The following is a 22,456-nucleotide window of genomic DNA, read 5'->3' as shown; positions in this document are numbered from 1 at the left end:
TGTAGGTTTTTCTCTTTCAGTACTTTAAATATATCCTGCCATTCCCTTCTGGCCTATAGAGTTTCTGCTGAAAGATCTGCTGTTAATCATATGGGTTTTCCTTTGTATGTTACCTGTTGCTTTTCGCTTGCTGCTTTTAATATTCTTTCTTTGTGCTTAGTTCCTGTTAGCTAGATTAATATGTCTCTCAATGTATTTCTCCTTGGGTTTAACCTGTAGGGAACTCTCTGCATGTCTTGGATTTGATTGACTATTTCCTTTCCTATGTTGGGGAAGTTTTCAACTATCATTTCTTCAAAAATTTTCTCAGTGCCTTTCTTTTTATCTTCTTCCTCTGGGACCCTTATAGCTTGCATGTTGGTGCATTTATTATTGTCCCAAAGGTCTCTGAGGCTTTCTTCAATTCTTTTCATTCCTTTCCCTTTATTCTGCTCTTCAGCAATAATTTCCACCATTCTATCCTCCAGCTCACTTATCCATTCCTCTGCCTCAGTTATTCTGCTATTGGTTCCTTCTAGAGTATTTTTAATTTAAGTAATTGTGTTGTTCATCTCTGTTTGCTTATTCTTTATTTCTTCTATGTCCTTGGTGATTGTATTAACTGTGTTAAATGCTTCTTGCATTTTCTCCATTCTATTTCAAGTCTTTGGAGCATCTTTACTATCATTATCCTGAATTCTCTTTCAGGGAGATTACTTATTTCCTCTTTGTTTATTTGGTTTTTGTGAGTTTCTACCTTGCTTTTTCATTTGTGCTGTATTTCTCTGTTTTTTCGTCTTTTTTTTCTAACTTGCTCCATTTGGGGTCTCCTTTTCCCAGGCTTTAGGGTTGTATTACATCTTCCTTTCGATTTTTGCCCTTGAAGGGAAATGTTGGTTGGGTGGTTTGTGTTGATTTCTTGTTGGGGGTGACTTGTGTCTGTGTTCTCATTTCAAGGAGCTTGGCCTGTCCCCCTGGAGGCCTGGGGTCTTCTGCTGTCACCCAAAAGTTGCTTTGTAGGAGTTGTTCTGTATCTTGATGAGTTTTTGATGTATTTGGGGGGAGGCTTGTGATCTTCCCATCTTACTCCTCTTCCATCTTCTTCCCAGCCTCTTATTCTATTTTAAGATTAATGTTAGATGTAACATTTGAAAAAAATCATTTTATAAGTAGGTTAATAAAAGGTATTAGGAAAAGACAGACTTTTTTGGAAGTTAGGTACTGTATGAATGCAAGCAATTATCATTAAAATTTAGCATTTATCTGCCTAAAGAAATCAAATTCCTTCTGTTTTGCTAAAATTGTAGGCATGCAGTATGAATCTTAATTACATGTGTTGCCCTTCATGGTTTTGTTTCTTTAATGTGCTATATAATACTTAATATATCTGAAAATATAGGTAGCCAAATTTTGAAAATGATCAATTAACATTTGTCATATTGATATTTAACTTATGTTGATATTTCTGTCTTTCTCATTCCCCTTTCTTCTCTCTTATTGGTAGAATATTTACTGGTAGTTAGTTAATTAAAATTGTTGACTATTCATTATGGGGCAACCCAAAAGGTAAACTCTGTGTCTTTTCTTTTAAAAGCAAATCTTTACATTACTTACAAGAAAATATTTTTAAAGAGTTCTACAAAATAGTATTATGGGAATTAGCTGTTACCATGGGAGTAAACACAATTACCAAGCAGAGAAAGATGGAGGGAGCTGTGAGCAGTGTGGTTCTTTAAATCATAAATACAATAAAACAAATACAAAAAGGAATCTGGGAAGACATTGTCAGAACAGTGATAGCAAAATTAATGGAATACCAACTTCCGTAAGCTCCTTCCTCCATGAGAGCAATGAGAAAATTGTCGAAAAAAGTGACAATCGGGGTTCTCAGAACTCTGGTAATTAATCAGAGACTTTCAGTAATCCATGAAGTAGTTTAATCAAGGAAAACATCTGAACCTTGGTAAGAACAATGGGATTTCTGGCTTGTAACTTGCCCTATTCCCTTCCTTTCTTCTGAGCTCCTTGGTAGCGTTGTAAGCCAATAGCACACAGTCACAGTAAAAACAGCAGCCTGGCAGCTACCAGAGGGGACAGAATGGAATTTGAATTTCTTTAAAATCATATTATTGGAAAATTGCCCTGATTTTACCTTTCTGGAGGTTTTCTGGGAGACTCCGTTTGCTTTTTCCTGAAGACGTTTGTGTATTTCTTAACTTCACGGGTACCTGAGGCAGTAGAGAACAGTGAATGCAAACAACAGACTAACCAAGAAGCTTGAAAGAAAAAGCAGTGGAAGGATAAATATCCATAGGGGTTTTGAAAAGCCCCACATATTCCTGGGCATCTACAAGTCCACACATATGTCTGTGGTCATGAGATCCAGTATAGTGGGCTGAACTGCATGTTTTCAAAATTTACATGTTGAAGTTCTAACTCCCAGTGTCTCAGAATGTGACTTTATTTGTTGATAAATAAGATGTAATGAGGTCATATTGGTAGACTCCAACCTAACATGACTGGTGTCCTTCTGGTAAGAGATTAGGACGCAGATGCAAGAGAGGAAGGACCATGTGAAGACACAGAGAGAAGACGGCCACCTAGAAGCAAGGGAGGGAGGCTCTCGAAGGAAACTAACCCTGCCAACACCTTGATCTTGGATTCCTAGCTCCCAGAATTGTGAGAAAATTAATTTCTGTTGTTTAAACCACAGTCAGTGGTACTTTGTTAAGAGAGCCCTAGCAAACGAATACCAACATGACCCTGAGCTCCCTCTGGTGTCTTTGGATCTTTTACACAAATAGGAAGTAAGGCTACAGCAGATTCATCAACTGCATGAGTCAATGTTGAAGAATAGGCCCATGAACTTAGGGCCCCCAGAAAATACTGGGAGACTTACTAGCCCTAGGAGTTTAAAAAAAAAAATCACTGTCTAATTATTAGTTGGTCTCTAAGTCAACTAAACAGATATTCCCATAGTCATATATGATAAAGAATGTAGATTTTACTGAATTAGTTCAGAAAGGTCACTAGCCAAAGACATAAAATCAGCTGTTTTAAATATGTTCAAAGAACTAAAGGATACCATGCCCAAAGAACTGGAAAGAAAGTCATGACAATAGTATCTCACCAAACACAAAATACCAACAGAGAGATGGAAATTACAGAAAGACACAGATGTAAAGAACAGACTTTTGCACTCTAGGAGAAGGAGAGTGTGGGATGATTTGAGAGAATAACATTGAAACATATACATTGCCATCTGTAAAATAGATGACCAGTGCAAGTGTGATGCATGAAGCAGGGCACCTAAAGCCCGTGCTCTGGGATAGTCTGGAGGGGTGGAGTGGGGAGGAGGGAGGTGGAAGGGAGGTTCAGGATGTGGGGGAAACGTGTGTACCTCTGGTCGATTCATGGTGATGTATAGCAGAAACCATCACACTATTGTAATTATCCTCCAATTAAACAAATAATAAAGAAAATAAATTGCAGGAAGAACAGAAGAGTAATTCTTCAGTTGAAAAGTGGAGTAAAAAAATTCACCAGAAGGCTTCTATTAGATTCCTATGACCATTGTAACAAGTTGCTACAAATTGGGTGGCTTAAAACAACAGAAATTTATTTCCTCACACTTCTGGAGTCCAGATGTCTGAAATGAGTTCACTGGGCTCCAGGCAAGATGTGAATAGGTCCGCCCTCCCTCAGAGGCACTATGGGAGAATCTGTTCCTTCCTCTTCCAGTCTCTGTTGATAACTGGCATTCCTTGGCTATGGGCACACCCCTCTAATCTCTGCCTCTGTGACCACACCGCCTTTCCTCTTCTACTCAGAATCAAATATTCCACTGCATCTCTCTTCTAGGGCTATATGTCACTGCATACAGAGCTGACCCAGATAACCTATGATAACCTTCTCCACAAATTCAAAATGTGAGTGCTTGCCAGTTCAGGGTATGCAGTCGTCTATTATTTTTTAAAAGTTGATGGGCAGAGTATTGAGATCCAGGTAAGTTGGTTTATTTGTTGGTAAAAAATGTAGAATTTTATTTTCTAACAACCGAAAGGAAGGGTTTTGCAAAGGAAACCCAGGGTAGTTTAGAAGCAGCAGTATGTAGACAGGAGAACCCCAACAATGCCCTTTTCTGCTCACTGTTCTTGGGCTATGGAAAATGAGCAAATGCTGAAGGACAGGCAAAAGTTTCTTAAAGCCAGATGGTAGGGGAAAGTTCTAGAGTTATTGAGAAGAGAGTAGGTTTTTTTTTTTTTTTTCCATGATGATTATTATGACTTTAGAATAAACTTTCCAGAGATCACCATGGCAAGCAGTTCAACTGACCAGTAATGATCAGAGATAAAGGATTACAAAGTAACATGGAGGCAACAGAATAGGGAGAGAAGAAGCTTCTGTTTAGAGAGAAAGCAAGAGAGACAGAATGAGAGTTATTGGGAAGATAAGTGACTTAGACTGTCCAGAACTAGATACATCCTCTAGAACAGGACAAGAGTTAATAGATGCTGTTAGCTGTGATACCATACTTTCATAAATATTTTTCTCACATTATCATTGATATTAGATTTTACAGTTATGCTTATTAATTACTGAATATATGAGTGTAGTAGGTAATTTAATGGTTATGGCTCTAAGCCTATTTTCACTACTTGTTGGAAATTCTGGCAGGAGGAATTTAATAACTTGATACTTCTGAGAGTGACCACAAAGGTTCAGAGTTTGATAATGCTCTGAGTGACAGAGCTGAGGATGCGATGACTGACAATCTCTAGGAAGTAACATCAGGTCAAATATATATTTTTTTATTTTTATTATTATAATTATATATATATATATATATATATATATATATATATATATATATATAAAAAACACATGTGTCCTCAGAAAGTCTACTTCACTTTCTTGAGCAAATCTCTGTAGATAAAAAGATTCATTTGACACTAGCAAGCGGGCCCAGACCTTCTGGGGACTAGCCGAGGTAAATGAGGAGCTGAGTGGGGGTGTAGTCACTTGTGGGCTTCTAAGGAACATGTTTGAATGAAAAAAAATCACAATAACCCTCTACCTTTCCCGGACACAGCTTCTCATTGGATAATAGCCAAGTACACAGAACCACATTTATGGTAATTTCTCAATCTCCACGCACACATTTTAGATCTGAACAAAATGTACTGTAGAAGAGAGACACACAGTGAAAGCATAATAAATGTAACTGAATATGTTACTAATATAGGAAGCACTCATTCTGGTTGATGAAAAGAACATTATTGTTTAATATTTAGGGCAGAAGTTTTATTGCTGTTAAGAAAAATTCTCAAAACCCAAAAGGTGGTGTGTTTTTCCTCTATAAAAGCTATAGGAGCTATATTTCACAGCTGAACATTCACATTTTCTTATGCTTGAATCACACAGGGTAATTTTAGCTAAAAATTGCAATCAGAAATAAAGTTTGGATAAATACAAATTTTGAAAGCCTAATACTTTGGAGTAGCTTTGTTTCCAGACTTAACACAAATACTGTCACTGCTAAATACATGTGAAAACGTGTGAATTCTGACTGTAAATCTATAAATACCTGTCATGATAATATTAACTCTACAGTATATAAACCTTTTTTGGGGTTTGATTTCAAAGGTACTTTGTGCTTAGCATTTTAATATTACATTTTAAGGTAACAACTGTTAGGAAGACTTTTTGGTAAAAATCTTTTTTTTTTCTTTCCTCACTTGCAGTTTGGTTGCAACAAAGGAAACAGAGAGTGCAAGGTCTCGAAGTGCCCCAATGTCACCCTCTGACTTTTTAGATAAATTAATGGGAAGGACGTCGGGGTATGATGCCAGAATCAGACCCAATTTTAAAGGTAATTGTTCTGCTTACTACAATATATATAATTAAGCAAGATAAATTTCCAAATTGATTCTCCCCCAAATTCTAATACTTATTTCCAATAATCCTCCAAGCACCATGTTGGTCAAAGAAGAAATATATTCTCGTGTTAATAGCTATCACAATTTGCCTTCTTTGGGTCGTACAACATTACGTTGGTTTTAAGTGTACAGCTTCATGATTCAATTTTTTATACACTATAAAGTGATGGTCACAGTGACATTAGTTAAAAAAAACCCTTAGAGAGTTTGTGGGAGAATGAACACATGTGTTGAATGTATGTATGGCTAAGTCCCTTCGCTGTTCACGTGAAACTGTCACATTGTTAATCCACTATACCCCCATACAAAATAAATTTTTTTTAAAGGAGAAAGGTGACAAAAGAAAACTCTTAGAAAATGCCTAGATAGATGATTAGACAATAGGAAGTGTTTTTAAAATATAAAATTCTTGGGAAAAACATGTGTGTTTGACCTCTCAGTAATTTATAAATTTTGAAAGAAGAAAACAAAAAAATCTTGGTAGAGACATTCTCAGACAATTTGCAAAAATTAAATAAGAATATTCAATCTAATTAATAGTCAATGAAGTTTAAGTTGTAATAATGTGATAGCACTTTCATCTTTTAAATTATTAACATTTAACAATAAGCAAGGTGAAAAGACAGCCCTCAGAATGGGAGAAAGTAATAGCAAGTGAAGAAACAGACAAAGGATTAATCTCAAAAATATACAAGCAACTCCTGCAGCTCAATTCCAGAAAAATAAATGACCCAATCAAAAAATGGGTCAAAGAACTAAACAGACATTTCTCCAAAGAAGACATACAGATGGCTAACAAACACATGAAAAGATGCTCAACATCACTCATTATCAGAGAAATGCAAATTAAAACCACAACGAGGTACCATTACACGCCAGTCAGGATGGCTGCTATCCAAAAGTCTACAAGCAATAAATGCTGGAGAGGGTGTGGAGAAAAGGGAATCCTCTTACACTGTTGGTGGGAATGCAAACTAGTACAGCCGCTATGGAGAACAGTGTGGAGATTTCTTAAAAAACTGGACGTAGAACTGCCTTATGACCCAGCAATCCCACTTCTGGGCATACACACCGAGGAAACCAGATCTGAAAGAGACACATGCACCCCAATGTTCATCGCAGCACTATTTATAATAGCCAGGACATGGAAGCAACCTAGATGCCCATCAGCAGACGAATGGATAAGGAAGCTATGGTACATATACACCATGGAATATTACTCAGCCATTAAAAAGAATTCATTTGAATCAGTTCTAATAAGACGGATGAAACTGGAGCCCATTATACAGAGTGAAGTAAGCCAGAAAGATAAAGACCAGTACAGTATACTAACACATATATATGGAATTTAAAAAAATGGTAATGATAACCCTATATGCAAAACAGAAAAAGAGACACAGATATACAGAACAGAATTTTGGACTCTGTGGGAGAAGGCGAGGGTGGGAAGTTCTGAGAGAATAGCATTGAAACAAGTACACTATCAAGGGTGAAAAAGATCACCAGCCTAGGTTGGATGCATGAGACAAGTGCTTGTGGCTGGTGCACTGGGAAGACCCAGAGGGATCGGATGGGGAGGGAGGCGGGAGCGGGGATTGGGATGGGGAATACATGTAAATCCATGGCTGATTCATGTCAATGTATGGCAAAACCCGCTACAATATTGTAAAGTAATTGGCCTCCAACTAATAAAAATAAATGAAAAAAAATAAAATAAAATGTCAAAAAGAAAAAAAAAGAAAGTGAAAGAGGAGAGTGAAAAAGTTGGCTTAAGGTTCAACACTCAGAAAACTAAGATCATATCATCCAGTCCCATCACTTCATAGCAAATAGACAGGGAAATAGTGGAAACAGTGGCTGACTTTATTTTTTTGGGCTCCAAAATCACTGCAGATGGTGATTGCAGCTATGAAATTAAAAGACGCTTGTTCATTGGAAGGAAAGTTATGACCAACCTAGACAGCATTTTAAAAAGCAGAGACATTACTTTGCCAACAATAATCTTAATTATTTCAGTCTCAAATACATTATTATAAAATTTATTTCTGGAATACTGGTTTCAAATTTGTGGTTGTTTTCACAAGTACATTTGCATTAAAGTAGAATCTATGTTGTGGAATTGTTCTCCATATTGGGAGAACAATATTAACAAAAATATTTAAGATGACTTCATTAAAACATAAGTTTGTATTTTCTCTTTTATATACTACTAACTTATAAAAACTGTAGATGTAGACATTTTTCTTTAAACAAAATTGTGATACTTATTTGTATGATTTTGTGTAATTTCTCTAAAATATAGTACATTTTAAAAAATTTGATTTGCTTGAGATTAAATACAAAAGTAGAAATAAATAATTCTCTTAATTTACTTTAAATTGGTCCTGAGCACAGATAGAATGGTCTCTTCCATTGAAAATTATCTTAGTAAATAATTAAATATAAATGTTAGCTATTTATAAAAATAAATATTTAAAGACATTAAAATACTTAGATGTCTAACTTACTAAGATTATTATTTTTTTCCCTTCCACGCGTTAATCAACTATTCTCTTCCCCTCCAGAATAGTCATAATTCATCTTAAACCTTTCTGAGAATCAGGTTTCTCCAAGAAAGACTCTGTGCCTTTACCATAATTGGAGTATGAAATCTGTTATGTTTTAGTCCTATTAAATATAATGATTTTGAACTATTATAAAGAATGTGTTTAATAACTATAATTGGGTTTAGAAATAATCTTGGAGTCTGCTAAAAAAGAATTGGCAAATAAAGCTCCATATCTCACTAAATTAGTTAATCATTCAAAAGAAATCAGAGTTTTGTACAAATCATTTAAAAAATTTGGTCTTAGGCAGAAGAAGTGATGTTTATAGAAGTAGTTATTTCCATTTTGAAAAAAAATAATAGGTAAATGCTAGTACTTCTTTCCTGGAATTTGAAATATTCCTTTAGAACTTTCTATTTAGGGAAAAGCAGGAATGGAAGAGGCACAATTTATCAGGCAGAAGCCACACAAACTGCAGAAAGCTGGTGCTCCAGGTTGCTAGGCAGATGCTACTTTATATGTTTATCTGTTTGTTGTTTTATGACAGTAGTAAATATCATGTACCTGAACTTGGTAAAAACTAAATTGTCCAAAAATATTAATGATGAACAGCTTCAACAGTTCTTCGGCACAATTCTACTTCTTAGAGGCAAACACTCCAGAAGGAAAATTGGTAATTTGCAGTGAGCATCTGTTTAATCTCTGATGGCTTTTTAGGCCCCTTACAAAGAAGGTGTTATGACTAGTTCTTTGCACTAACTAGACTGCTAATTGGATGCCTCCATTCTTGCATTCCACCTTGTCTGTTTGACTTTTTTTGGGCCAATGATTTTTCTTCCTGCAGGAGCAATATTTATTCATCTTGTTCACTATCTTTCAGTTGTTAGTTTTCTTGCATGTAATAGAAATGCTCTGTAGTTTAGGAGGGACCAAGTCCATTAGACTGGGTGCTGATACATGTTCTATCTGCTCTGTGTGTGTGGAAGGAGGTGGTTTTGTGCTATCTCTCTTGGGGAAAGGACATGTGACAGAGATGGTTCTGCCCTGGGCACAGCTTTGCTTCAGGTGAGGGCTGAGTTGCTAGGCTCTGGTCTGGGGTTCTCCAAATGCCAGAATAGAGATGACTTTAGTTTTGAGGTACTGTCGGGAACTCTTTTTTTCCCAATCATTTTTATTTATTTATTTATTTTTGCAAAGAGAAGTTGAATAAATTCTGGGAATCTAATGCATAACCTTGAGGTTATAGTTAATAGTTCTGTATTATATACTTAAAAATTTTTTTTCTGAAGTACATTTTAATTTATTAATAAATTTTTCTGGAAGTATAGTTGCTTTACAATGGTGTGTTAGTTTCTGCTATACAGCAAAGTAAATCAGCTGTCTGTGTAAGAATATCCCCTCTTCCTTGGATTTCCTTCCCTGTAGTATACCACAGAGCGCCGAGTAGAGTTCCCTGTGCTATACATTAGGTTCTCATTAATTATCTATTTTATGCATAGTATCAGTAGTGTATATATGTCAGTCCCAATCTCCCAGTTCATCTCACCTCCACAATCCCCCTTGGTGTCCATATGTTTTCTGTTTTGCAAATAAGTTCATCTATGACATGAAGTGAAGTGAAAGTCACTTAGCTGTGTCTGACTCTTTGCGACCCCATGGACTATAGGTCCATGGAATTCTCCAGGCCAGAATACTGGAGTGGGTAGCCTTTCCCTTCTCCAGGGGATCTTTCCAACCCAGGAATCGAACCCAGATCTCCCACACTGCAGGCAGATTCTTTACCAACTGAGCCACAAGGGAAGCCCAAGTTCATCTTTACTATTTGCTAATAGAGTAGATCTTAAATGTTCTTACCACAAAATGAAATAGTAAATATGTGACATGATGGAAGTGTTAGCTAATGCTAACGTAATAATCTTATTGCAGTATATAAGTGTACTAAATCAACACATCGTATTGATGCATTTTAAGCTTATACAATGTTGTATGTCAATTTTATCTCAATAAAGCTGGAAAAAGAAAACACTTAAAAAGTTAGCATTGCTTACAGACTCATATTATTTCGAATCACCTTCATAAATTATGTCTGCAAAAAGAAAAGAAAAGTGCATCCTTCAAACCCATGGAAACCACAGGCCAGCCCTATTCTAGGGGACAATGGATGGCGGCAGGGAGCTTTTTGGAACAGGTATCCATGGCCTCTGCTACTCCATCTAATGCCCCACCTCCTTTCCTGTTAATGGTGACTGAATTTTGTGCCTCTTAGCATGTTAGCTTCCTTCTCCTTGTTGTACTAATCATCACTTATTTAGGCTTTTCTCTGTTTCATGTATCAACTATTTTCTTCTGCCTTCTATATTTTATATCATTAAACCAATTCTGACTTTCCTGTCATTCTCTTTGGTGTGATATGTCTAGTCTCAGTTTTATTCACTAATATCATTTTTATGTCCTCGGAAAGTAAGACAACCATGCTCAATCTTCCATCTTGAAATAGAAGCTTCCAGGAGTCATTTGAAACTAGAAGCCAGTTTAACAGATAAAAAGCAATCAAATAGCAAATAAAAGTACATCCATAGGCAATAAAATATTATTTCACCAGACTATTTTGCTAGCTTTTTCTAGATTTTATTTCTTTTCTTTGACTCTTTTGTTTAGGTCCTCAGTTGGTCTTTATAACCTTAAATCTAATTTGGATCCAGGCAGAAAGGACTGCCAGCAGTCACCTGTATGTGTATTCCTCCTGTACATTTACCACATTTGTGTTAAGTTTTTTATTGTTTCCAGTGACCATTCCCTTTATCCAGGAATAGCATTGTTTGCCTTCACTATGTCTTTGTGTTTGCTGTCTTCTCATCTGTGATATCCCTCTCTATTAATCCTTTTACCCCATTTCATAAATCCAATTTTCATATAGTCTATTCTGCTATAACACATTCTATCCCCAGAGTGGTATATGTACCCAATACTCATTTCTGCCCATTTTTTTTCAGGGAAAGTGTTAGAATCTGTTTATCCATTTTAATTATTCCTATCCATCCAGACACTACTTTTCTTGAATAAAATTAAGTTTTTTTTAAAAAGCTGTATTTTCTATTTGCATTTTTATATCATGCAAGGTCATTTTAACAAGAAAAATCCCTAATAATAAATCTTTCTAAAATTGTAGACAAACACCTGAGTCACAGATTTAAACTCTGCACCATAAGTTTTTAGATTTTGTTTGATTATTCTTTAATATATTCTCTCTGTAGTGGTTATTTCTCTTTTTTGTTTTAAAACAATCTCAGACTAACAGAAGATTTTCAAGTATAGCTTAGCACAGACTATTTTTTCCCCAAACCACTTGAAAGTAAGTTGTTGACCTGATGCCCCAATAGTTGGATGTATCATACAGATAAGAATATTATCTTAGATAGCTGCAGTCTGATCACCGAAACAAGGAAATTAGCATGGATATATTGTGCTCAGTCATGTCTGACTCTTTGAGACCCCTTGGACTGTAGCCCGCCAGGCTCCTCTATCCATGGGATTTCCCAGGTAAGGATACTGGAGTGGCTTGCCATTTCCTTCTTTAGGGGATATATTGCCACCATTTAATTTAGAGCTCCCATTCAGATTTTATCAATTATCTAAATAATGGCTTCATAGCAAAAGAATCCAGTTTAGAATCACATCTTATGTTTCATGGGTCATTTCTCATTGTCTTCTTTAGGCAGAACAGACCCTCCTTCCTTTGTCATGATCTTGGCATTTAGAAAATATTATTCCTTTATTTAACAGAATGTTTCTCAATTTGCAATAGTCCAATGTTTCCTCATGATTCAGTTTAGATAATGCATCTTGATAGGAGTATCACAGAAATGATGCTATGTTCTAATTGCACCTTCTTAGATTGTGGACCTTGTAAATTTTTACCATGACTGATGATGTTAATTTTTATTAACTGCTAAGTGGATTCCTGATAGAATGTGTCTCTATATACACACATATACATGTAAGTATTCATATACATACATATTAATTTACATCTATGTATTTATATCTCTATCTTTTGAAAACCATGAGTTGTCCCTGATAGCTATACTACCCTACATTTATTCTAGTTTCTGAATTTCCATGTTTTAACTCCTTCATTTGACAGTAAGGCTCCCATTATTTTCTTTCTTTCTTTATTTGAATGCACTGGATCTTGGTTGCGGCGTGTGGACTCTTAGTTGTGGTTTGTGAGACCTAGTTCGCTGACCAGGGATTAAACCTGGGCCCCCTACATGGGGAGCATGGAGCGTTAGCCGCCGGACCACCTGGGAAGTCTTGGCTCCCATTATCTTTAATATAATTACATGTTTGATCAATACATAATGAATCTCCTTTGTCTGTTGCGACTCCCTCTCCTGCCTGAGTCCTGATCAGACTGTCACTCCCCTTGCCAGGATGCCCCCATGTGGACATGCTCCTCACCCTTCTCTGGTTCTAAAATCCCACACCTGGCTGCCTCACTCAGGCTTCAACACCCGGTGCTGGTGCTGTGAAATCCTTCTCACCCTGCTCTAGTTGACCACACTCCTGCAGCCATCCCCAGCTTGAAGCCTATTGTATACTGCCCAAGTGAATGGCTTTCGGCTACGTTTTTCAGGAAAGAAAGGTAAAGGGAAGGATAAACTGGATCCTATTTTTAGGCCATCCTTTTCAAACCTTTTTTCTAGTATCTGAAACATAATTGAAAATATGGATTTAAAGTCATCAAATATGCTTTTGTCAATCAAAATAAAGTATCTTTCCTCATAATATGGCTACTATATGTGTATGTATATATATAATAAAAACAAATCTAAACATAAAAACAAAATCTAAACAGATTTTTTAAAAGTTTAATCTTTCGATTGCATTCTTGTATTTTTAATAAGGGTGAGGCTTTAATGCAACATTACATTAAAAATGTTTAGAGTCATTTTCATGAACACTTGGATTTTTTTTTTTGTCTATTTGTTTACTCTGTATCTGCCTGGTGAGCAATTCTTCCCCAACATGAATGACAATAAGGTAACTGCCAAGGCTTTGCATTGTACTTTGCCATTTTGCCTTGGTCCACCTCTGAACTTAAAAGCCACATTCTATTTAAGAAACATCTAAAAGAAAACATGCTGCTGAAAAGGTCTGCAGCTACTGTAATTTGCTTTTCAGGCCAATGATGGCTAATGCAGTGAACAATTTTAAAGCACAACTTGCCATATAGATCCTATAGCAGTTATTTGTTCTGTTGCTAAACATAGAGGTATATCAGATGGATGTAATAGCTTTTGCTTTGGCACAGAAATAGCACATTGACCAACGACTGCTAAGCAGGTGATCTCTGTAATGGCAATAGAAGATCTACAGTCTTCTCTGAGCATCATTTTCTACACAGCTTTTTAATACTGTATATATAATCAGGTCAGTTCAGTTCAATTGCTCAGTTGTGTCCAACTCTTTGTGACCCCATGGACTGGGGCACACCAGGCTTCTCCGTCCTTCATCAACTCCCGGAGCTTGTGCAAACTCATGTCCATCCAGTTGGTGACGCCATCAAACCATCTCATCCTCTGTTTTCCCCTTTTCCTCCTGTCTTCAATCTTTCCCAGAATTAGGGTCTTTTCCAATGAGTCAGCTCATAGCATCAGATGGCCAAAGTATTGGAGTTTCAGTTTCAGCATCAGTCCTTCCAATATATATTAATAATGAAGGTAAAAAGATTTCTCCATGACCTGCCCTGATCTGACATGGACCAGAAGCTTAACATGCAGAATATACTGCTTTATAAATATTATGGTAGTGTATCTATCTTGTTCCTGGTAACCTATCTCCACTGTCACTGTCCTTGGTCAGGGCCATTCTATTTCCCATCTGAACAGTTACAATAAATCTGTTTTTTTCTGTCTCTAAGCTTTTGCTATACATTCAACCGTTCACCATGTTGTATTGGTTTACTTCATTCTCATGATAAAGAATCTTGTAATGACTCCATCATGTTCATGAAGTAAATTACAAAATACTGTGATTTTACTTTGTAGGAATTCTATGATCTAGCCCAAGACTATCTTTAGAAACAATAGACATTTTTTCACATTGCTTCATAATATATTTTTAAAATTAAAAAAATTAATTCTATTATGTTTTTTTTTAATTAGTTGGAGGCTAATTACTTCACAACATTTCAGTGGGTTTTGTCATACATTGACATGAATCAGCCATGGAGTTACATGTATTCCCCATCCCGATCCCCCCTCCCACCTCCCTCTCCACCCGATTCCTCTGGGTCTTCCCAGTGCACCAGCCCCGAGCACTTGTCTCATGCATCCCACCTGGGCTGGTGATCTGTTTCACCATAGATACTATACATGCTGTTCTTTCGAAACATCCCACCCTCACCTTCTCCCACAGAGTTCAAAAGTCTGTTCTGTACTTCTGTGTCTCTTTTTCTGTTTTGCATATAGGGTTATCATTACCATCTTTCTAAATTCCATATATATGTGTTAGTATGCTGTAATGTTCTTTATCTTTCTGGCTTACTTCACTCTGTATAATGGGCTCCAGTTTCATCCATCTCATTAGAACTGATTCAAAAAAAAAAAAAAGAGAAAAAAATAAATAAAAAAATTAATTCTATTATGGATATGTATTTCAGATATATGCATATGTACATATCATGTGGATATATATATATATATATATATGTATATCTTTCTAGTGAATGCTCTATTTTTGAAATTAAGATTTGGTGTCTGCGTGCACCCCAATGTTCATCGCAGCACTGTTTATAATAGCCAGGACATGGAAGCAACCTAGATGCCCATCAGCATACGAATGGATAAGGAAGCTGTGGTACATATACACCATGGAATATTACTCAGCCATTAAAAAGAATTCATTTGAATCAGTTCTAATGAGATGGATGAAACTGGAGCCCATTATACAGAGTGAAGTAAGCCAGAAAGATAAAGACCAATACAGTATACTAATGCATATATATGGAATTTAGAAAGATGGTAACGATAACCCTATATGCAAAACAGAAAAAGAGACACAGTTATACAGAACGAACTTTTGGACTCTGTGGGAGAAGGAAAGGGTGGGATGTTTCGAGAGAACAGCATCGAAACATGTATATTATCTAGGGTGAAACAGATCACCAGCCCAGGTGGGATGCATGAGACAAGTGCTCGGGGCTGGTGCACTGGGAAGACCCAGAGGAATCGGGTGGGGAGGGAGGTGGGAGGGGGGATTGGGATGGGGAATACATGTAACTCCATGGCTGATTCATGTCAAGGTATGGCAAAAACCACTACAATATTGTAAAGTAATTAGCCGCCAATCAATAAAAATAAATGGAAAAAAAAAGAAAGAGAAAAAAAAAAAAAAGATTTGGTGTCTGAATCCCTTCACCTTTCCTTCTGCTGAATAAGAGAACATTTAACAAATAAGCAGTAAAACAGAAACCAGATCTGCTGTTTGTTTGTACTAATAACCAGGTGAGGAACACGTCTGATAACTGATGGATTGGACAATAAAGCTTAGACATGAAAGCACTGGGATTTACTTTACTATACATCAAACTGAGCTTTTGAAGCCAGGTTGCCTTTCTGTTGTTAGGAAGATTATATTGCATCTGGTGGGAGGCATGTTGGAGAAGCAAGACCTGGAGTCTTGTTCATTCGATGTGAGGCATCATGCTCCCAACGGTTAGGGCGGGTCCTCAGTAGCCACTTCTCCTACAAGTGACCATGGCTGTTCTGTGGAAATGTGCTATTTTAGAGAGAAAACAAGTGCACCCCAGGAGCCCTCCTTCCAGCACAGTGCTTAATACTGTTCCTTGCAGAATTTTTCTGGAGTCATTAGGTGGTACCGAACAACGTCTGATCCCAAGGAATGCATCAGGACACACTTTATCAACTTCAGGTTACCAAAGCCTACACTGAATTTTCAACTTTAACCCAGTTTTTCACCAATTTTACCCACAATTTTATACATAATAATTAATTTAGAGGATGAGACCAAATAAATAAATAAAGTGCCTGTTCCTTGCTAAGTTAAAATAAGAAAATCATCTTCCCACTGTTTTATTTATTCCAATTTCAGCCAAAGAGATTGCACTCAGATTGAGCTGACAGTTCTGTAGCAGCAGTTACATTTGGGGTCATGTTTCCCCAACATAGATGTACCTGAAGTCGCATTTTATTGGAAGGTGAATTAACCCAATACTAAAACATTTGCGTTTTCCTTCTTCCAATGGATTTGAGTCAATAAAGCAACAACAGAATTTATCTTAAGCAAAAGGGTATCCCCCAGATTCACATTGCTGTCACCAGCAAAGGAAAATAGCAGAGTTTTAGAGTTCGCAAGAGAAAAAGAGAATAGCTTAGCTTCCTTGGTGGCTCAGAGGGTAAAGAATCTGCCTTCAATGCAGGAAATGCAGATTTGATCCCTGGGTCAGGAAGATCCCCTGGAGAAGGAAATGGCAACCCACTCCAGTATTCTTGCTTGGAGAATTCCATAGGCAGAGGAACCTGGAAGGCTACAATCCATGGGGTTGCAGAGTCAGACACGACTGAACAACTAACACTTAGAAAGTATCAAAGATTGGTTTTTAGTTTTTCAAGATTTCAGTCAGCCTGTGCATAAAGCAGAGACATTACTTTGCCAAAAAGGTCCATCTAGTCAAGGCTATGGTTTTTCCAGTAGTCATGTATGGATGTGAGAGTTGGACTATAAAGAAAGCTGAGCGCTGAAGAATTGATGCTTTTAAAGTGTGTTGGAGAAGACTCCTAAGAGTCCCTTGGACTGCAAGGAGATCCAACCAGTCCATCTTAAAGAAAATCAGTCCCGAATATTCATTGGAAGGACTGATGCTGAAGCTGAAACTCCAATACTTTGGCCACCTGATGTGAAGAGCTGACTCATTTGAAAAGACCCTGATGCTGGGAAGGATTGAAGGTGGGAGGAGAAGGGGACAATAGAGGATGAGATGGTTGGATGGCATCACTGACTCAATGGACATGAGTTTGAGCAAGCTCTGGAAGTTAGTGATGAACAGGGAGGCCTGGCGTGCTGCAGTCCATGGGGTTGCAAAGAGCTCAGACTGAGTGACTAAACTGTAACTGTAACTGTGTATTTATTTTAGAGTTCACCACCACTTACATTAAGTAAAATGCATATATACATATATAACCATATATATGTATCTTCTAACCATTAATTGTGACTTCATATTTCTCTTATGATGGGATAAATTAACCATAGAATAAAATATCTGTGCTTTTTCTTCTCTTTAGTCAGTTCAGTCGCTCAGTCATGTCTGACTCTTTGCGACCCCATCAACTGCAGCACACTAGGCTTCCCTGTCCGTTATCAACTCCCGGAGCTTGCTCAAACTCATGTCCATTGAGCCATCCAACCATCTCATCCTCTGTCGTCCCCTTCTCCTCCTGCCCTCAGTCTTTCCCAGTATCTCTCCCAGTCAGTTCTTTGTATCAGGTGGCCAAAGTATTGGAGTTTCAGCTTCAACATGAGTCCTTCCAAAGAATATTCAGGACTGATTTCCTTTAGGATGGACTGATTTGATCTCCTTGCAGTCCAAGGGACTCTTAAGAGTCTTCTCCAACACTGCAGTTCAAAAGCATCAATTCTTCAGCACTCAGATTTCTTTATAGTCCAACTCTCACATCCATACATGACTACTGGAAAAACCATAGCTGTGACTAGATGGACCTTTGTCAGCAAAATAAAAGAAGACCTTTGTCTGCTTTTTAATATGTTGTCTAGGTTGGTCATAGCTTTTCTTCCAAAGAGCAATTGTTTTTTAATTTCCTGACTACAGTCACCATTTGCAGTGATTTTGGAGCTCCCTAAAATGGAGTCTCTCAGTTTCCATTATCTCCTATAAGAGGATGATGGGAGAGCAAGAATGACTGTTATGCTCTAGGACAATAAATCTAGAATGGAGTAAGCCTGAAGGAAGAGAGAGTTAACAGAATATCTGATGAGTCTGATATGGAAGATTAGACATTTCAGAACTTGTGGATAATCTGATGACACATATGGAAGAAACTATATGAAATATATAAAACAATTATCCATTTCAAGAACATGTTTTGCAGAAAAGAAACAGTGATCATAGTGTATTATATGGTTAGTTGGCATACTATTTACTTTGTCATAATAATGTAAAACTGGGGGCTTTCCTGGTGGTCCAGTGGCTAAGACTGCATGTTCTCACTACAGGGGGCCCAGGTTTGATACCTAGTCAGGGAACTAGGTCCCACATTGTTGTTCTATCGTCCAGTCATGTCTGATTCTTTGTAAATCCATGAGCTGCAGCATGCCAGGCCTCTTTGTCCCTCACCATCTCACAAAGTTTGCCCAAGTTCGTGTCCATTGCATCAGGGATGCCATCCAGCCATCTCATCCTCTGACACCCTCTTCTTCTTCTGCCCTCAATCTTTCCGAGCATCAGGGACTTTTCCAGTGAGTCAGCTGTTCATATCAAATGAATAAACTACTGGAGTTTCAACTTCAGCATCAATCCTTCCAACTAGCATTCAGGGTGAATTTCCCTTAAGATTGACTGGTTTGATCTCCTTGCTGTCCAAGAGACTCTCAGGAGTCTTCTCCAGCACCACAGTTTGAAGGCATCAGTTCTTCAGCGCTCTGCCTTCTTTACAGTCCAGCTCTCACAGCTGATTGAGAACTCAACTATGTTCATGTGAAAGTGAACTAACAAAAGAATTAGCATTAGGTATCAGTTTTTGTGATTTTATCTGACTTGCTGAGACAAGATGAACTGAATTATTTGAATGCCTATCACACAGTATTTCAGTGTTTTTTATTTATATAGCTATCAAGCCTAATAACAAGGCTTATATAATATCAAGCCTAATAACAAAGTTTGTAGCCAGATAATGAAATGCTTTGAATTCTTTTTTTAAAATGACATATAAGATGCATAGAATTATTTGAAAATATTTTAGATAAGCATCCAATGAGCCCTTCTGTTTTAATCTCTCTTTCAGGCCCTGCAGTTAACGTCACATGCAACATATTCATAAACAGCTTTGGTTCTATTGCTGAGACAACCATGGTAGGTAGGCCTGTTGACTTTATAATGAATTGCACACTGGAGTAATTTATAATCATGTTCATGTCATTTTTTTCTGCTAATCTTATGTAATGTAAAGCTAAAATTCATATAATGAGATTTTAAAAGATAAAATTGATTGTATAATTAAACTACAATCAAGGCAGGTAATGTGTTTCATTTAGAGATGGTATATTAGAGAATAAAAGTAAGTGAAAACACAATTGATCTCTCCCATTTCAGTAACTATTAGATCTCACATTAAAACTAAAATTTAAAAAAAACACTAAAATTTTACCATATGAATTATTCATTTGCAATGTTCTTTAATAAGCAGAAATAAGCATAGGAGTAACTAATGTCATGTTTAATTATTCTGTATGCTTAAGTGTACTCATAATGTTATTTTAAATATTTTGATTACTTTTCCAAATAAATGTGGTATCTGCTTAAATATCATAAATATTTTGCAAATTGTGGTGTGTGCTTTAATTTAACTAAACTCACTGAACTGAGACTTCATTACTGCGTGATTGAGAACTTAATCAAGTTGTTAAAGCCCAACAAATTATCATTCTAAGCCCAACTTATTCTGCTTTGGATTTTATAACTTTCTCTAAATATCATGTTGTATCTTTTCTTTGTCCTATATTTTCATTGTGCATTTTAGGGAAAATAAAAATGCAGAGATAGACTCATGAATCACTGAATATCTGTTAAGATTATCAGGGACATTTTTTAAAATTGAAACTATGTATTGTGCTTCTTAAATTACCTAGAGTTATACTTCATTCCTAAATTTAGCAAATGTAATCCAAATTAATTTTCAGAGTTGCTTTTAGCTAAAATATGATATGAAGAACTTAGATTTATTAGCTAAAACCATTATTAAAAGAGTTATTCTTATTTTACATGTATCAGAATAACTTGAAGCAAATTTTCTAAGGAAAAATAATCTAATATGTAAATTATTTTATGGGGAGCTGTGTGGAGTTGTGTGTGTGCACATGTGTGTATATATGTGTACAGAGAAGATCTTTCTCAACAGGAAGAGATTTTATTCAGGCACCGCTTTTTAAAATGCTGTTTTGCTCATGTATACATTTAGTCATTTACCAGCATCTCTGTGGTTCTATTAAAACTCAATACAGTGTAATTACAATAAAAGTATCACTGGAAAAGAACTGAACTCATTTTGGGGAAATTGCATAGAATTTTCTTCATTGGACTATGTAAGTTAACCCTTAGGTGTGTACATATGTGTAAACACAGAGAAAATTATATTATTTGCTTGTATAAGAATACTGTGGTTCTGGTGCAAATTTGACCCAGAAGTCACTATAATCCCGTTTCAGAAGTTGACCTATTATGGATTCTTGTTGAATATATGGCCCTGATTTATAATCCTATATTTGTCCATACTCCATTCAAATCATATTCATAGATAAAGGAAACTCTACTGAATTTTTTTCTAACTAGACTTCCTAAATTATATTTCTAGCCCTGGCAACTTTCTCATTTTAATTGCTATTATACAACACTGTGTCATCCTGAAAGCCTGGACATATGTTTATACTTTCTCTTTTGCAAGATCACTTCAGTGAAACAGTTTCAACAGCAATAGTTGGAAAGGTTTCTAGCCTGATTTGTTTTTGTGGGATGGAGTAAGGGATTTGGAAAAAAGAGAGAATATGGCCAGATTTCCTCATTAAAACCTCAAAAACTGTCATGTTCCTGAAGGTCTCTGCTTTTTGTGACATAATTCATCAGTCTACCACCAAGTGGTTATAACACAAACTTCATAGGATGACTGTACCTGCTAAACTTCTTACCCTTGATAATTTTAAACAGATTTCTTTGCAGAATACTACTATACCCAAAGCTTGAAAAGTATTACAGATACACCTTCTCAGGGACACTCAGTTTTATTTCCCTTCTCCAATGTAGAAATCCTGTCCATTCTTTCATCCTCTATCACAACGTATCACTTTCAAATCATTTTTAGCATCTATCATCTTCTTCTCCAGTTACGAGCAGCATCAGTGAATACTAACGAAACACCCTAGAGGTAAAATATTATAAAATTAACTAAGTCCACCTTAGTATCTTTCCTTTTAGTCTCCAAGATCCCTAAATATGTGACATTATTTTTATCCACATAATCAGATTCAGTTTTTTTTTAAAATTAATGGTTTTAAATATAGTATCTGAAATATGGTGTCTGTCTATACAGGCATAGAGAGAAATTAGAACTTGTTGTTATATCTTTTACTTTAAAATCTTAAAATATTTTGCTACACTTAATTACTTTGATGTATTATATGCATCATTTACAACATCACTGATTTGCAACTAAACTTTATTCCATTGTTTTACTTGCCATAATATTAAGTTAACTTATTTTTACAAAGTCGTTCATCCATTTACTCAACATTCACATTTTTTATACAAATATACTTTTCTTTTGTTCTTACAATAAATAACTGAATTCAACTAAGACAATGTGTTACATTGAGAGGACGGAATTTCAAATGACCTATAATTGTTAACAGATATCTTTGCATCTGAGAATTCATATCTAAAATAAAGCTAAATAATTCTCCCAATCTTGTCTTTGCTTAACAAAGGCGTTAACCATGCTCAGTGTTTTTACCAACCAACTAGATAACGCTCCCTCTACTGATCTAGTCTCTAACCTATTGTATCTCTCCCCATTTAAGAATAAACATTAGTCCATTTGAAGTAATGATTTGATTTTTGAGAAAATTTCTCTAGCTGATATTCTGCTTATTTAGCCATTTTTTTGAAAATTAAGTTAATTCAAATCTTTAACTTATTTTGCACCAACTTTGTTTTTCTTAATATTGATGTGCATTTCTTCC

The 22,456-nt window shown here is 36.2% G+C and overlaps 1 protein-coding gene across 1 annotated transcript in view; it reads left to right on the top strand.

The window, feature by feature from the left end:
- The window catches only part of GLRA3 (glycine receptor alpha 3), a 175,780-nt gene that overhangs the window by 30,937 nt on the left and 122,387 nt on the right, over positions 1 to 22,456 (top strand). The window contains exons 2-3 of the mRNA XM_061132544.1: positions 5,724 to 5,851; positions 19,510 to 19,577. Coding sequence (XP_060988527.1) covers positions 5,724 to 5,851; positions 19,510 to 19,577 — 196 coding nt within the window. The remainder of the gene's footprint in view (positions 1 to 5,723; positions 5,852 to 19,509; positions 19,578 to 22,456) is intronic.

Source organism: Dama dama, chromosome 29, assembly GCF_033118175.1.
Source record: "Dama dama isolate Ldn47 chromosome 29, ASM3311817v1, whole genome shotgun sequence".
Classification (NCBI taxonomy): domain Eukaryota; kingdom Metazoa; phylum Chordata; class Mammalia; order Artiodactyla; family Cervidae; genus Dama; species Dama dama.
The sequence above is the reverse complement of the archived record's forward strand: the minus strand, read 5'-3'. Positions and strand labels throughout refer to the sequence as shown.